The sequence below is a fragment of the Bombyx mandarina genome, chromosome 15, assembly GCF_030267445.1.
Source record: "Bombyx mandarina strain Sakado chromosome 15, ASM3026744v2".
Taxonomy (NCBI): domain Eukaryota; kingdom Metazoa; phylum Arthropoda; class Insecta; order Lepidoptera; family Bombycidae; genus Bombyx; species Bombyx mandarina.
Window position 1 is genome coordinate 5,949,830 of NC_143221.1, and position 17,979 is coordinate 5,967,808.

The 17,979-nt window shown below is 35.9% G+C and overlaps 3 protein-coding genes and 1 pseudogene across 7 annotated transcripts; 2 read left to right on the forward strand and 2 right to left on the reverse strand.

Moving 5' to 3' along the window:
• Nucleotides 1-2,041: 2,041 nt before the first annotated feature.
• On the reverse strand, nucleotides 2,042-5,179 carry LOC114247162 (cyclic GMP-AMP synthase-like receptor). 5 transcript variants are annotated; one of them, XM_028180033.2, is made up of 2 exons: nucleotides 5,132-5,179; nucleotides 2,042-3,726 (listed from the first exon to the last, which is right to left on the reverse strand). In XM_028180033.2, exons 1-2 carry the CDS (start codon nucleotides 5,158-5,160, stop codon nucleotides 2,559-2,561), a joined length of 1,197 nt encoding a protein of 398 aa, XP_028035834.2. In that variant the 5' UTR covers nucleotides 5,161-5,179; the 3' UTR covers nucleotides 2,042-2,558. The 5 variants fall into 5 exon arrangements, with proteins under 5 accessions (XP_028035834.2, XP_089588843.1, XP_089588842.1 ...); XM_089732717.1 differs by lacking the exon at nucleotides 5,132-5,179 and adding an exon at nucleotides 4,878-4,997; XM_089732716.1 differs by lacking the exon at nucleotides 5,132-5,179 and adding an exon at nucleotides 4,776-4,986.
• Nucleotides 5,180-7,125: 1,946 nt separating this feature from the next.
• LOC114247123 (uncharacterized) lies at nucleotides 7,126-9,946 on the forward strand (annotated as a pseudogene).
• A 349-nt stretch (nucleotides 9,947-10,295) lies between these two features.
• On the reverse strand, nucleotides 10,296-13,743 carry LOC114247167 (general transcription factor 3C polypeptide 6). The gene is made up of 3 exons (XM_028180038.2): nucleotides 13,515-13,743; nucleotides 12,684-12,854; nucleotides 10,296-10,456 (listed from the first exon to the last, which is right to left on the reverse strand). Exons 1-3 carry the CDS (start codon nucleotides 13,726-13,728, stop codon nucleotides 10,317-10,319), a joined length of 525 nt encoding a protein of 174 aa, XP_028035839.2. The 5' UTR covers nucleotides 13,729-13,743; the 3' UTR covers nucleotides 10,296-10,316.
• Nucleotides 13,744-14,681: 938 nt separating this feature from the next.
• mbf1 (multiprotein bridging factor 1) lies at nucleotides 14,682-15,977 on the forward strand. Its single transcript, XM_028179992.2, has one exon. The coding sequence runs from the start codon at nucleotides 14,803-14,805 to the stop codon at nucleotides 15,241-15,243; it is 441 nt and encodes a 146-aa protein (XP_028035793.1). The 5' UTR covers nucleotides 14,682-14,802; the 3' UTR covers nucleotides 15,244-15,977.
• The last annotated feature ends 2,002 nt before the right edge of the window (nucleotides 15,978-17,979 follow it).

The following is a 17,979-nucleotide window of genomic DNA, read 5'->3' on the forward strand; positions in this document are numbered from 1 at the left end:
ATAATTTAAAATGGCGGGACAGCCCCCATTGTGTTACAAACATTAAAAAATAAAAGCTGTGATAAAAAAATACTAGGTTAAAGTTAAGTAGGTACTACATGAAACGAATGACACTACAAGCTTTTCGGCGTGAGCACGAAAAGGGAAATCTAATGATTTTTTATTTTGATAATGTTACGTCAGGTTAAACCTGCAATATTGGCGATTTAACCGTTTAGCCTGTGAAAGTGCATAAGAATGCGAAAATGAAACAAAACTCTTTCCAAAAAGCTATCGAATTTTTTATTGCGTTGGTGGGTGAATGAGTTTACAGCTCATCTGATGTAATATGGTTACTAGAACCCATAGACATGAATGTCACCCCATCACCTTGAAACATGAAGTCAAAGTCGCAATTACATTAATGGTTATTGCCATCCTTCAAATCAACAAATTGTGAAAGCAATTACCCAAATTTAGAAACAGATGTGGATTTGGTATAAAGCGATGTTATTACTATATCACGGCAGTCACCCTTGAACATTTATTAAGTAATACGTTTTAAACGTAGTGATTACTTGCTCAGTGATACGTTTTGTTTAAATTCGCAACTTCCTTTATATGAGTCGTCTATTATCAAAGGTGGCAATATGGTGGCAATCTTTGCATTTGGACAAAAAAATGTTATTGATATGTCAATACAGATTGATTTGAATATAATCGTCTCCTTCAAAGAATACGGTTCAAAACCTGCATTAAATAAAGGTTAATAGTTAACCTGTTATTTATCTAAGATGTCGTTCCGAAGAGTTTTGTGACTGCCAATGGAATACAAAGTCAATAATTCGTTTTTCTGATTTACCAATAATTCTCCAAAAGTCAGATTGCCGGCTTTGATAATAGTCGACTCATATATAGAAAATGCAACCACCGGCAAGGATGCATTGTGTTGCGCACCAGACCTGCTTAAATAGATAGTAAAGGACAACTTTTTTCTTTTTCTGCGTACTAGTTGCACATATTAATATACATGTACACAAATACAGTTTCTCGTGGTAATTTACAGTAGATGCTTGTGTCTGTTGAATCATATTTGAGTTCTTTGTATATATCTTCTCGTTGTTACGATTCTCCTTTTGCCAGTATATTCTCATGGGATAATTTCGGAAAATAACTGTAAAACTAACTCTATCATCAGACTATCGATTAATGTTAAGGACGTTACTTTAAAATATTATTTGTAATAAAAACAGACTTTACGTCGGTTCCCATTGTAATAATGACTAACGATTTGTTGATAATTAATATTAAGTACATATACAACTGAACTAAAGCAAATATTGAAATTGAATGTGTAGTATTGTGTAGGTTTTTACAATTTTGTTATGTGTAAAAACTGTAGTAAATCGACCATTAATCGACGTATCGATTTCACAGCCCGGTAGGAATCGATAACTTTAATGTTACTGTAGTCTCTGGAGAGAACCAAAACTAATGTACTAAGAGAAAAGAGTGTACTCTCGGAAGTTTTTATCAAATGTATTTAAAACAGCTGCCTCTGATAATTGGCTCTAAACTAATTCCATATTCCTTCATACAGCTGTTTTTTTTTTTGGGCGAGTTAACGAGCTTGCGGTCTTCTTAGTGTTAAGTTGTTGCCAGAACCTTTAAGCATCAACAATGTAAATGCTATCCCCCACTTCAGGACTTGACTTCTACGTTTAAAATTCATATAACACGAATTCCGAATAGTCGGAAAGCACTAATGCTTCGCTGGAAAAATACGCATGGTGTTATTCTACTCGTACAGGCTCCACACACACTTCACCACCATGAAATAATCATCTATTGAATCAGCAGTTTGTATCTCTGTTCCTGTCTGCCTGCTGTATTAAAGGTAAAATCAATAAATGAATAACCGAATACCATCTAGGCAAAATCTCAATAAATCCACTGAATATGTTGCTGAAACTTTTTATATTTGAATAGTACAAAATATTCTACACGCCAAAGATAATACAATATACAAAGTTGGTAGTTATTTTAGAGTAAAATGCAGATATTTTTCAAAAGAATTTTTCACATAATCATAGACCTATAATAATACAATTTATCACTAAATAGTATAAAAATAATCGGACATACCCTGCCCGCAGTCCTTAAATTAAACACTTTCGGAACACAGAAGAGTTTTCTGCACCAATCCAGGACGTAATTTATATTTTAAACTATGAATATGAAAGACATAATATCAATTGAGAAAACAGCACTTAGCAAACGCATTTATTTATTTTTATTTATTTATTTTATTATATTTTTATTTAATAATTCAAAATCAAACGTAAGGAAAGTGTTTGTAACCATTTTCTACTCCAAAGGAAAGATCTTCCAATGAGTAAATGTTTTTGGTCTTACAGTGCAACGAAATATTCCATTTTGGGTTGTGGCGATATAGATTTTTGCTAGATTTCTTTTGCGTGCTTATAGATTATTATTAAAACAACATTTCTATTATCAAATTACACAACAAAGATACAATTACAATAATTATATTATTCTACAACATGAAACGAATTGGATCATTGAATGCATTTTTGTTTATTTTTATTTTCTTTAGTAAAATATATGTACACTATTTCTGGGTTTACGAATTTATTTCTGTCTATGTTATTGATTACAATAGATAATTTATTAAACCATGTCTTACATGTTTCCTTTTTTATGTTTTCAAGCAAATTATGTTCTTTACACCAAAAGTTGGCTATTTTGCCTGTGAACAAACATTCGTTCAATCTCTTTAACATGTGTAAAACTAGGAATTCCAAAGCGTTCGACTTCCAAAAATTCTCATCTGTTCTAAAAGATTCCCATAAAAATACAGTTTTTATATAATAACTTGATAAAGTTTTTAAATTTTGAGTATCACGTAAGAGTTTTATAATTTTCAGTGTTGATTTCAAATTATATTTATTATATATATAAAATCTTTCTTGAAATGGAAACGCCAATCGCCAGCTGTAATCATCATTGGAGGGTTTAGGTACTACAAAGTATTGATTAATTTTTGTTGCGCTTATTTTGTCTAAATCAATTTTGGAATTATTAGGGATCTTAGGTAGCATAAATGAAAGTGAAGGAACCAAATCAATATCTATGACATGATCGTTGTTTTTTAACGTCAGTGTATTGGCAGGTCCAGACAGCCTATGTTGAATTTGAAAAGCATTCTTGTTCTCTTGAAACCCATATTCGTTAACGTCATGAAGATGCCCCAGAGCGATATCTATAACGCTTTGTATCCACGACCTGAATCTTTTGACACTCAGGCGATGATTTTTATCGCACCATAAAATAGTGTTTATAAACCCTTTCATAGTCGTCTGTGGTGTTTTTGATAATCTTCGAAACTCTGATGGCATTATCACAAAAGTATATCCGTTTTGTGATTCTGCAGCTTCAAGACTAACTTTACAATAGTTGATAGGTATGGTAAGAATCAAATTTATATCATATTCCGAAGGATGTTTCACTCTTACTCCATCGAAGTAGCTGCCTAAAAATTCGAGTTTTGGTTTCATATTACGAAATAAGCCATTTTTTGATTTCATAGTATTGATTAATTGATTGAGGGCTTTGAATAAAATTTGATTATTCATTATTTTATTTTCCTTTCTTATTCTGACATAAGTGCGATTGATGTCTTGAAAACATTTTTCTAAGCTTTTTCGTTCGTCTTTTTTCATTGCTCTGAAAATAAGAATCTGATTGAAGGTTACTTATTATTTTTCGGATGCAAGGGATTGTTGGGGGATCAGAGGTATATCCAAATTCGACGAGACTTTACTAACAACTACCCGCTGCTTGAAAAATCTGAAGCAGCTGCTTCATGAGTTTATCCACCTCACGGTATAACGCCACTGTCTACGTTGTCTACGTAGGTAATTCATTGTCACACACGTTCACTTACAAGTATTTCTGCTAGAGTAATAAGCAGCACGGTCGTGGACGAAAAGGGCTAACTGATAAAGGTAGCCCGATGACATCGTTAATACTGTTACAAGCACATCTATTGGTAGCGGCAACCGTCTCTTGGCCAATAACGGCATTAACAAATGGCCCAAACAGTTGCGTTCCAGACTAAGGTTGGTATATGAGAAGAATGTCCGTCCATGATGTTCCTTATGACTAAGAAGATAGGGTAACCAATAACCATGGAGAGTGGAACAGTGTACAAAAGTAAATCCCCACCAATTCACTGAGAAGTTATTTCAGTTCATCTCATCACATCCATGATAAATATAATAACGTTTCATTTCATTTTCATACAAAAGATATGGCTAAAGCATATGTTAGAAAAGATTTGGCTGAATGGGCAATGTTCCCTTCATTTGTTCAATACACGAATGAAACGAAGAAAACATGATTTTAATCTGAGAAATATCAATAAACATGTCAATTGTCAACCAATTTCAGAAATCAGAATTTTCCCGAATAATTTAGGATATATTCATCATTAATATACTTTTAATAAAAATAAAAACAGTGCATTTTATTTCTCTTTTGAAAATGTACTTTGTAAAGATTCTTGTCCTAATCATTTTCAGTACTTGAAATACATATATACCTACCTAGTTTTGATGAAGTATAAATCAATCTTTAGAACTCTTCTGTTTAGAATACCTATACTACCTATGTAATGTATTTAGTTTACACAAGTGTATTTTGAAAACTAGTTTTTTTCTCACGTTTCCAACAATTTTATAAATAATAACTTGCGGAATAAAGATCGTTAATACCTCACACTGGTATATTCGTCACAATGTTCATCACAGAATACTCCGATTATGATTATAATTTTTTGCACGATTTATTGTAAAGTAAACACTTAATACACTCACCGAATAGTTTGTAAGAGTGTTTATGATTTAGAATTTCATAAAACAATTACAATAACGTACGTGTCGCTTTTACAACTATATTACTAACCAACACAAAGTTTTAAGTATGGTATAGTTAAGTGTTACCGTATATATATAGATATATGTCATAAGTAAAGCGTTTTGGGAATAACCCGAATAACAAGTAGTCTTGCCAGTAGTCAAATTAGAAAAAGATCAAAGTAAACATAAAAGGAACCGAAACATTCACTCACATATCCACTTTCGTGTGTAACAGCGACATACACGCAACAGGCTGTGGAAAAAAAAATACGCGTACATAGGACGCGATCTACTATTTACATATTTTTTTTGTATGACAATCCGCTTCTTGCAATGCCAACACTTTATCGCTTTTAATTAATTCATATTATTTATTCATAAATTCAATACATAATACTTTAATTATTCATACATTCAATACATAATTACTATGTTATATGAATAATCAAATTGAGCGAAACAAGTTGATTTATGTGAGACAGTCATCAATTGGGATGAATACGAATGACATCAAATGGAAAGAGATATGTATCTGAACTCCTACTTGTGGAGTTCAGGTACTAAACGGTTAATATACGGTCAATGACCCATAGAGATAGCCCACTGAGTTTCTTGCAGGATCTTCTCAGTGGGTCACGTTTCCGATCCGATGGTAGATTCTCCGAAGCACTGCTCTTGCAAGGGCCAGTGCTAGCAACACTTCCTGGTTTCAGCCCCGAGAGGTTATCTACACGCTGGGGTTACGCTGATATAGCCTCTCAAGGCTATCAGCATAGGTAAAAAAAGATTAATGCTGACTATAATGGAATAATTGGTACTACGAAAAAATATACACTTGTACTAATAATAATTATTTCCACGTTGCTATCGTTCATGAAGTACGGTCAGCATGTCAAATCTTAAAAAGTGTAAGGTCTATGAAGAAAACGCAACTTCGTAATTCATGGCAATAAACAGTTTTCAAAGAAACTGAGCACAGGAAGCAGATTTATTGTGCCGATATAGTGCATGGAGGTAGCGGAGATGGTTTTGAGCCCAATCGCCGGTTTACAAAGCGGCATCTACATCAGGAGATTATCACTGTAATATAAATTATGATAATTATTCAAAATGGCTTAATGAAAAGTTATTGCTAAACTAACCTGAGAAGTCAGTTATTGTTATGGACAGCGCTTCTTATCACAATACTCTAAGCAGCAAAATACCGACCTCTAATTACAGTAAAGGGGAAATGCAAAAGTGGCTGGCAGAGAACGGCATCTCATTTGATAATAGTTTAAAAAAAGATGAACTAAATGATTCGATCAAAAAGATCAAGCACCGTTTTATAGCAACCACATTGTCATAACATATACCTAGTTGTCCCAGAAAGAATGGATAATCCTGAAACACCTCATAGTAGAGCTATTGGGGAATCAAAATAAAAAATAACACATAGTTTAAAAAAAAACGCATTTATAGAAAATCCAACTCAAAATAGAAAATAAATATTAATAAACTTGAATTAAAAATAGTGTAAGAAAAAATGATTTTATTGTAAAAAAAAGCATGAGGTGCAGATATCAATAGTTATAAATATTTTAAAATTTATAAAAAATAATAAAAGTAAAATTTATTATTATTAAAATTTATTTTCTATTTTTTAGTTGGATTTTTTATAAAGCGTATTTTTTTTGTTTTTTTAAACTATTATTTATTTTTCATTTTATAACGAATTTTTTTTTCAATTCATTCTTTGTTTTAAATTTTTCAAAAATATCATTTGAGTCAGTCGGTAATTTACCCGAGAAATAGGTGATTAGCACGCCTGGTAGTTTCCCTTCTTGGCCTTGCCACAGACACTCCGAGTCTCAGGAATACAAAAAAATCGCTAATGCTGATTATTCTAATAAGGATAACGGATCAAACTGATTAAAATATTGAACTGTCATCGGTCCTTAATATGTATGAGTTAATCCGAGTTTTGAAAAGGGTCAAAATCATGTTCAAAGATTCCGTTACATACTAACATACGTATGAAGCTAATAAAAGCGTATTATAAAGAAAAAAATGTATTTCTTGTAGTACTCAAATTACGTATTAAAAAAAACATTATTTTCCATACTACTGCGCGTTTCTGTAATATACAACAGCTACAAACATAATAAGTCCATAGGGTTTTTGGTGTTATAACATTCTACATGGACTATACCAGTGGATTGCCGTGTGGTGACGGCATTAGAATACTTTTGTCACCACCCCCATTACCATCCCAGGGGAGTCATAAGAGGCGACAAAACGGAAAGCATAACACACAATATTTACTAGTGTGAGAGAAGGAAAACTCGAAATTAAACCCTGTACCAACCCGTCTAGCCAGCGTGGTACCAGTAGGCTAATAAACCTCCAAAATGATTGCACACCGCAGAACCAGGCCCCTAGTCCCCGGCGGCCCCGCTATTCCTGGTTACGGTAGCGGCCATGGTAACGGCGGGGCGGGGTGCTAAGAATCCCCGGCAGAGATCCGGCTACCACCCTTCACAACGACAACTGGCCCTGGTGACATACAACGTGCGCACTTTGAGGTTGGACGAGAAGCTAATAGAGCTGGAAGAAGAAATGAACAAGTTGCGCTGGGACGTTATTGGTTTATCGGAGATCCGAAGAGAGGGGGAGGATACGAAAACCTTACAGTCCGGCCACTTGTTCTACTACCGGGAGGGAGAACAGAAGTCCCAAGGTGGTGTTGGGTTTATCGTCCACAAATCTCTCATAAACAACATTGTGGCCATCGAAAGTGTGTCGAGTAGGGTAGTATACCTTGTCCTCAAAATCTCAAAGCGGTATTCGCTGAAGATTGTACAGGTATACGCCCCATCGACGTCACATCCAGACGATGAAGTGGAAGCTACGTATGAGGACATTAGTAGGGCCATACGTAACTCCCAATCACATTTTACCGTTGTTATGGGAGATTTTAATGCAAAACTGGGCCGTAGAGGCGATGATGAGTTGAAAGTGGGGCCATTTGGATTTGGGCAGCGGAATCCCAGAGGACAGATGCTGGCGGACTTTATGGAGAAGGAAGGACTCTTTATGATGAATTCTTTCTTCAAGAAGCCGCCACAACGAAAATGGACCTGGTTGAGTCCCGACGGTGTAACAAGAAATGAAATTGACTTCATCATGAGCACCAACAGACAGATATTCAACGATGTCTCTGTGATCAACAGTGTTAAAACAGGAAGTGATCACCGAATCGTCAGAGGCATGTTGAATATCAATGTCAGACCGGAAAGATCGCGTCTGATGAAGCCAATGCTTCGACCGTCGAATGCCCAAATCCAAAACCCCGAGAGCTTTCAACTCGAATTGGCTAATCGCTTCGAATGGCTAAACAACTGCGCATCAGTGGACGATGTAAACAGCAGGCTGGTAGAGACTGTCCGTACGGTAGGGTCCAAATTTTTCAAAACCCACCGTAAGAATAGACCTCAGAAACTATCCGACCGCACCCGAAACCTCATGGCTAGTCGACGTTTGATGACGCTCCAAACTTCGGAGGACGCTGAGTCATATAGGTAACTCAATAGATATATCATGAAGTCCTTGCGACACGACCTACGCTCCTTTAATACTCAGCGTATCAAAGAGACGATTGAGCGAAACCAAGGCTCTAAAGTGTTCGCAAGAGACGCTTCTATTGGGCAAAGCCAGCTAACGAAGCTGAAGACCGAAGATGGACGTGTAACGTCGAATAGGTCAGAGGTCCTGCGGGAGATAGAGAGGTTCTACGGGCAGCTGTTTATCTCGGTCTCAGCTGAACCGCAAGGTTTAGCTGCAGACCCTAGAGCCAAGCTAACCCGACACTACACCGAAGACATCCCGGACATCAGCCTGTACGAGATTAGGATGGCTCTCAAACAGCTTAAGAATAACGAGGCACCGGGCGAGGATGGAATTACTACGGAGCTTTCTAAAACGGTTTCTCGTGCTGTATGAGGTCTCGCGTTATCATGGAGCAATACTGGTGAAGATCGATTTATGAGTCCGGGCTGTTTCATTGCAAGTTTTGCTATCATTCTTCGTAGTTCGGCACAGTAGACATCTACCGTTATTGCTTGATCAGATCGAAGAAAGCTATAGTAAATAACACCATGCTGAAACCACCAAACAGTTACCATTACCTTTTTATTGGTAAGCTTTGCTTTAGGACTGTTTCAGCGTTTGATCGGAGGTCAGCGATTGCATTTTTCGCTTACAGTTATCGTAGAGAATCCACTTTTCTTCACATGTCACAATTTGATCCAATATTCCTTCATTTCTGTATCGATTCAACAAGGCAACGCAAGTTTCAGCATGCGTTTCTTTCTGCAGATCAGTCAAATCATGAGGCACATTTTTATTTTATTGCTAAGACGCAAATGAGTCAAACCAAAATCGCACGGTGCGTTCATTAGCAGTCCCCTCTCCAAACGCAACATTGATATTGCGAGCTGTTTCTGCAGCGTCAGTTCCGCGTCGGAACTCGTATTAAAAAATAACACGAATTTCCAAAGTATCCATCTTTCTAGTCTAATAGTCTAAGATCCGGCTGCAAAATCTCAACGTTCATCGCGTATTTAATCAAATTCACATTTTTACATACATTTATGATTAGAATACATTGGTAACAGGGTGCCAGTCAATAATTGGCCGCAAGTAATTTTAATTAAATTAATGTTAATTAATTTTCAAAAAAAAATATCGTTCACTTATTTTTTTAAAAAAATATCATCCACATCATAGCAATGTATGTAAAGAATTCGAAAATCGATGGGTGCCGTTGCACACTCGGCCGCAACTACTTCGCAGCCAGGTGTAAACAGGTAATATTTTGGTGTATTTATACGTTCATGACGTATGACGTAAACATGCGTGTTTTTTGTATTAAATTAAAGCAAATTTTTTTTATATGGTGATACATTGCTGCCGGTGAACAAGTGGCCGCAAATTAGGGTTGGTAGCTATTAACCACTCGAAGTATTCGAGATAAAGTGAAAAAGAGTTTACGCATGCGTCAATAGGTAGGGTTCTCAGTCAGCGACGTTGTCGACGCTTCAGCAACTTTGAAATATTTTTCTCATCATTAAATATAATAAAGAATAATATATTAAATGAAATATCCTAATATTTTGTATCAATATTCTTAAAAATAAATAGGTAACCAAATACATGTTACAAGTTTAACTTCATAGTGGTGTGAGTGTAGATTCAATAGATGGCAATACAATTCCAACCACTGCTTTGACGTTACTTGACAGTATTACTGAATGATTTTCAAATTATTTACCTCATTTTGTTAAGCAAGAAAATCGCTCAATGCAGCTAAGGGAAAAAAATTAAAATACATTTAGATTTATTTGTTATTCTTTAAATTTAATCTATTAAAATTGGTTCTGGTGTTTTATCTCGGTATTCAGTTTTAAATGTATTTATTGCTTCTTGAACGGTTTTAAAATTGACAGCCTTTACGTCATCATCTATTTTGTTGGATTGATTGCCGCCAGGTACACAGTCTGAAATAAAATGTTTTGTAAATTAAAAATATGTTATGTTAATAAACAACGTAAAGGATTTTTAAGCTATTGCACAGAAAATTTTATGTATAAGATGGTCTTTGACAATAGAATCATATTAGTGTACAAACTTATAATTTAAATTAATTATAGTCGAATTTCGACTACTGGGACCACAAGTAAAAGTAATTGTATTATTGACGTTAAATGTAGATTGTCGCGCGTCAAGAAGCCGTCGGTCGTGTTGGTGCAGCTCTTAGTCCCGAAGAGGAGGCGACCCGAGCTCGACTGCACGAACTCGCTTCACAATTAGCAGCGCCTCCACTTTCAAATGTAAGTCAATCATTCATTTATTTGACTGGCTCATTGGTCCAGTTGTTAACGTCCCTGACTGTTGCGCCTAGGTTCATGGGTTCTGTTCCCGCATCGAGCAAACATTTGTATGATAAACTGGATTGTTTGTTATTTAATTTTAAAGCTATTGCATAGCTTTTATCGCGGGCCTTGAGCGCGGCGACCGAATCATGAAATTCCGTAACGAAAAAAACCTAACACCCCTCACTCCGCCTATCATGTAGCTCGCGTTCAACACATTCACACGTTGCGCTTGTGTAGTGTTCGTGAATAAGTGCGTGGCGTGACGTCACACTACATGCGCATCATGAAAAGTCTGCCCATCTCTCTCTCGCGCCGTCTAGCTTATGAGTGTGAAGGGGACAGTTAATGTTTTGCTTTTATTAATGTTTAATATAGCGTGGTCTTGTTTTATTATTGTTTTAATATTAAATTATCATTGTCTAATTATAATTGCATAAGTTGATAAAAAATGCTATGCAATAGCTTTAACGCGGCAGTTCCAGAGTGTTTTTATTTATTGCTTAGATGGGTGGACGAGCTCACAGCCCACCTGGTTTTAAGTGGTTACTGGAGCCCGTAGACATCTATGATGTAAATGCGCCACCCACCTTGAGATATAAGTTCTAAGGTCTCAGTACAGTTACAACGGCTGCCCCACCCTTCAAACCGAAACGCATTACTGCTTCAAGGCAGAAATAGGGAGGGTGGTGGTACCTGCCCGTGCGGACTCACAAAAAATCTTTCCGCCAGCAATTACGCAAATTATAATTTTGCGGAATTGATTTTTATTACACGATGCTATTCCTTCACTGTGAAAGTCAATCGTAAAAATTTATTAAGTACGTATTTCATTAGAAAAATTGGTATCGCCTGCGGGATCCGAACATCGTTGCATTGCCAGATACGAATGCTCCGGACGTCTTATCCTTTAGGTCACGACTACTTCGAATCGCATAAACAACTACATAATTGCATTTGAAGCAGTGAAATAAAGTCAGTCTGCTTTTTGACAAATGACAAAGTTTTCACGTTGCAGAATAGCTAAAAGTTGATTACAAAACAGTTTTAACCCTTTTCAATAGTCAAAGCCAAAAGAAGTCATTGAAAGAAACCCAATTATGTTCTCATTTTTTATTCACAATTAGATATGTGTTGAAACCAAACTTTTTTGAAAAGATTGGTCACTGTTGATAAAAAGTAGAATAAGATAATTTATGACAACGACATACATCATGAGCGAAGTGCAGTCATGCTTCACAAACTATAGTGAAATTAACATTGACTTGCATTAAGATCTCTACAATCTAATGGACTAAAAACTACTAAAATAACTGAAAAGATGGCTAGAGTTGATTAGCAGAAGGGTTGTGGTTTTTCATCGTAATATTGCCTGACCATACAGATTTTTGACTACTTAGCAAATGTGAACTTGTTTGGAAAGTGTTAATGCATTTGCCAAATAGTGCTCACCGTACACCCACAGATTTCTCACCTGGTTTGGTCCTTGTTTTTGTTTAATTTGTCTAAATATATAATATGAAAAACATTATTTAAACAAACAAAAATTATTCACTACAAATTCGGCACACACTCATAATAAAGGATAGTGATCAGTGGTATTTGCACTCAACCATTTAAATACTATTGCCACTTCATTCATAAATCATCGTCAAACTTGCAAGTTCACATTTTTTGTACAAAATATAGCTGGTAATAGCTTAATTATGAAATAGTTTTATATATTTTAAATACCTATTATGTCTTTGCCTTTTCATTAATTTATCTTTGATATATAATTGACCTTTACTAATGGAAATTTTATCCTTGTAGATATTAAATTTTGTTAATACTCAAATAATGATTTCATTACCTTCACCCTCTTTAGGAGACACATAAGCATGTTGCATCTGAATGCATTTTCTTGTTTTGCAAACATATTTTAAATTTTTTTCAGACAATCTATCAAACAGTGGGTCATCAGTATTCGGTGATGGATCTTCTTCAAAAAACAAATATGTACCAAAAGGGTTGTCATACTTTCCTGAAAGTATAATTAAGCACATGAGCAGTTTTAACCTATAGCTGATTGTAATGGTTTTGCTACATTATATTCTAATCACTAAAACATGTGCTTTCAAAGGTTACATGACTAAAAATTTAATTTTTTTTATAACCCTAACATATTATCTAGACTTAAATTGCTACATTTATACTATTTTGTTTTAAGAAGACACTTATTAACTCTATTCATGCCTCTAAAAACCTAAATAGAACTAAAACCTAAACAGAATACAAGTATAACTGAATAATTTAGAAGAAAGAAATGAACTTTTACTGACTTTAAAACTTGATGTAAGTTGTATTAATGATAAATTAATAAACATTCAACCCTATTATTCCTCTTTGGAATAATTTAACCACATACAGCCATTCAAGCCAGTAAATAAATTATTGCAGAAACCCATTTGAGACTTTTGGTCTTTTCCAGTATTGACAATACAAACTAATTTCTAAAAAAAATTGGTTGAATATTTTACATTTTCGTATCAAGCATTAAAGTCCCTAGATATGAATCTCAGGAATAAAGTTGGGTTGAAATTTTATGCACTGCTTTATACTGCTCTCTCAGAACCTGTGCTTTGAAATCAGCAACTATTCGGTATATTCATGAAATGTTATTAATGTGATTCAAATATCTTACCAATATAGAAAGTATCATCCATTTGTACAATTGGATTTTTACTATCAATACCCAATATGTGAATATTTCTGTATTTTTCGATATTAACACTGTCCTTGAATTCAAGATACACCAAAATTTCTTCCTCACAATCATCTAGTGCATCATTTTCCATTTTATGTTTTATGAAACTAAAACAAACTAAACCTTGTCCAAGTTTCAAGTTTTCAACCATTTAATTATTTTTTTAAGCGATTTTATGACCTGGTAACTAAGACTTTTAGGTCGTCTTATTTTAATTTATATTTTTATTTTTATGAAAAATGATAATATGGAGTGAAATGAAATGAAGATGACTAATTTGAGACATTAATAAATTGAGATGAAATAAAATAAAATGAGATGAAATGATATGGGATCAAATTTTATCTCAGCAAAATGGTGGTAGTTTACTGAGACTTTTTCAATGAACTATTTGTAGGATCCCGAGAAGTTACGTCCAGCGGCTTTGTTTCATTTTACCACATTTGTGCACTTTCACAGATATTAAACAGTTAATAAACCACCGTTATTACACATTTAAACCTGAAGAAACACTAACTAGACAAAATAAAACAAATCACACAACTTCACTCTTCGCGTTCCCGCCAAAAAGTCCTTAATATTTGATACTAAGCCATTGTAAAGATCCGGCAGGTGTATAATCCTGGTTCGATGACAGCGGATTGATGTGAAAAGAGAAGACCTTTGCCCCTCTCACTTCGCACCTCCTTTTGCGTTATGGTGGAATACTCACTCAGAAGACGAAGATAACCTTCCATTATTCCCTTTCATCTAACCCAACAGCACATAAGATTATAGTTGAATAAGTGCCTTTTCTCCTTGCTACAATCATGACGGTTGCCATATACCTAAGGTGCTTTATAATCTCACCTCATTGTTTTTTTTTCATTATGCTGCTCTAACAAAAGCAGCTCTTCACCGAATTTACCAATCTACCATCAAGATCGAGACCCACTGAGAACGAAGAACCATTCGTCGGATTCGACAGGTTCACTGAGAACGGTCACCGGTTACAACAAAAATTACTTCGGTTCTTTTCACAAGATATGGCTTTTGGGATATAAGGGCTTTGTTCCTTCGGAACGAACAAGGAACCCACACCATAGATTATACACTTAACCCACAACCAAGTGTATAATCTATGCACAACCAGTCCACGAAAAGAAAATCTCTAACCTGAGTCAGGGTTTAAAACCAATAATAATACCCTTGTTTTGTTTTATCATACCAGTGATCTACGTTCAACATGTCTGACTGGGATACAGTTACAATTCTTCGCAAGAAACCACCAAAAGCTTCTGCTTTAAAAACTGAACAAGCTGTAAATGCAGCGCGGCGACAAGGTATTCCGGTTGATACGCAACAAAAATATGGGGCTGGAACTAATAAACAACATGTTACTACTAAAAATACAGCTAAACTAGACAGAGAAACAGAAGAATTACGCCATGAAAAAATACCACTTGATCTGGGGAAACTTATAATGCAAGGCAGACAAGCTAAAGGAATGAGTCAAAAAGACCTCGCCACTAAAATTTGTGAAAAACCACAGATTGTAAATGATTATGAAGCTGGTCGTGGCATTCCAAATAACATTGTTCTTGGAAAAATTGAAAGGGCAATTGGAATAAAACTTCGTGGAAAAGAAAGAGGCCAACCACTGCAGCCTCCTGGCGGACAGAAATAACGGAATTCCCTGGGAGGCGAAGACTTTACTCCGATTCATTTATTGCATAATAAAAATTCACCTCATTTTAGCTGTTGCATGTACTCTTATTAATTGGTTATGAAATATGATGTAAGCATTTATTTTGTTTTGTCTAGAAATTTCTGTCAGACTGATGTTACCACCATTGAAAATGAACTGTAAATTATTTCAAAATAAGTGGCAATGAGCGTAAATACTTGTAATGTGATATGTAATAAAATAGCAGTTCAATGTAAAATTAAACTTTCAGTCTTAAAGTTTGTTGTAAAAGCTTAATATCTTTTTGATATGAGGGATACAAAATTATCTAAAGTCAGGAGGAGCAAATGTCAGATCCTCTGTTAACCTTTTTAGATTATAATTTGAGCAATTAATTATTGAAATATGAAATCATTACAGATCCATCATACATAAAAATCAATTATAAATTTAAAAGTGGAACTGTATGCTTCAATTCCAATGTATTTTTCTTAACCTCGACATGTCAATGTGCTGTTAACCCCACTGGAAACAAGTGATTATAGAAACCCATAGATAACATGCTGTGAATCAGTATTACCCACTCACCTTAAGGAATAAGGAAATTTGATCTATATTATTATTATTAAATTCTTTATTTCAGATAATGATCCATATAAATGTTAGTAACAGTTATTTCTTAAAAATAAGTTAGTAAGGACAAAGGATATAAAGGTTAAGTTAAATGCATAAAACTTTTTTTTTTTCATACCTAAGCTGATAGCCTTGAGAGGCTATATTAGCGTAACCTTAACTAGTAGGTGGCTCACGGGGCTCAAACCTGACATTGCTAACACGAACCCTAGTAAGAGCCATGCTTCGCATAATCTACCACCGGATCGGAAACGCGACCCACTGAAGAAATCCAGCTAGAAACTCAGTAGGCTGTGTCTCAGGGTTAATTTACTCGTCGAGCCCTTCGTCGCAAGCGACGGGTTCGACGAGAACGATGACTGGTGCTTGAGGTACCAAAAAGCACCGTTAGTAGATCGGGAGGATCCAAAATGACGTGCATAAAACCAAGGAAACCTCCCATAAGTACAACCCTACTTATTGGTTTGGATTATTGTATATTTGTTTGCACATTACTTCAGTTCAAAGCACTTGATACCAGAACTCTAAGGAGTACTCAGACTATGAACCCTTACATTTTGTCAAGATAAAGGGTTGCCTTATGTCACTCTCCAATCCATAAGCTATTAGTCGTTTTGTACATTTGATGGTATGTAAATTGCATACCATGTAGATTGAAAAGTTTATAATGTAATTTACTGTTATAAAAAAATGGGCTCACTCAGTGGCTAAGCACCGTTGACGCCCTAGACACGTCCTAATCAACCCATCTGATTAACTTGGCGCTGGTGGGCGTTGCCTTTTCTACCTTTAGCAGCACCTGCTGAACATTATAACATCGTCCTGCAGTATCTCACCAAGTCTTCTCTGCAGTCTGGTATACACATTGTTAAAGCTCGGTGTCAGAGCCGGAGCTCGAGGGCGCGGGGGTGGGGGGGGGAAAGCGGCGACTCGGGTACATTCGCGGCGGCGGCGATAGTTTTTAGGCTGGCCTTATAGGCCCGGAATTCGGACTTATGTCCGGGCAACATTCCCGTACGAATTTTGCGAACATCGCGGGGTCGTCTTCGTCACACATCGTTGAAGAGGTGCCCGGGGGGGGCGTCCCCGGGGCTTAAAGTAACTCGAACCCGAAAGGCGAGTCCCCTGAGTATGAATTGACCCCTTGCGCTATACTAGCCAGCAGTTAATTGCAGGGGGGGGGGGGGGTGATGCCTATGCCGTGAAAACGGCAATCAGCTGGGATTGGGGTGAAAAATATGGGAAGGTGGGGCCCCACTAGGTTGTGAGAATATGCCACAACAAGCGCTGAACGTAGTGGGGTTTTTGTCTCGAAAGACAGTTTTTGAAAAAATAAATAAATAAAAATAATAATAAATGAAAATGGAATGAATGAGAATGTGCGTTCGAAGTTTTCATATGCAAAACTATTCAAGACGAAAAGTGCGTTTGCGAGTCAAGTCGCGAGGACAGCGACAATCTTTCGAGAAACAAAGTCGCGACGGCAGCGCCAGTTTTTCGTAAGAGCACGTCCGGTCTCGAATAGCGTTGCGGGCGGAATGTCTTTCTTATCAACCAATTTTTCAGTTATTTATACACACATTAAATATTACTGTATGGAAAGCGAAAGGGAGCGGAATCAAATGAAGGTGATTTATCTGAAATTGAAAGGAATGATACTGGAATGTCTAAATATCATATTGGTTTTTTTCTAAATGGTAGGGTAGCAGACTTTAATTGGCTTATTGGGAAAACCATATTATAACGGAGTTATATCACTTTATCCATCTTATCCACTTTCAACTATGAATAAGGCACCATTATTACTCATTGAAACCCAAAGGAATATTAATATGTAATGAAACAACTTACGTATGTACAGTATTTTACTTCACTTTCTGCGTTCCCGCCAATAACAATTAGCCCACTGGTGTTCGTAAATTAAAATCATTCTCCGTTATTGTATTGGATACATACTTTTTAATTTTTTTGGTGAGCCGGGGGCGCATACCCTACGAGGTCTCTGAACCTAGATGTCGCGCGGGGTATATGAGACTGGACAATCCGCAAACTTTGAGAGGAGACCGCGAGCCAAAGGATGGCATTTAGATCCTACCCACTAAA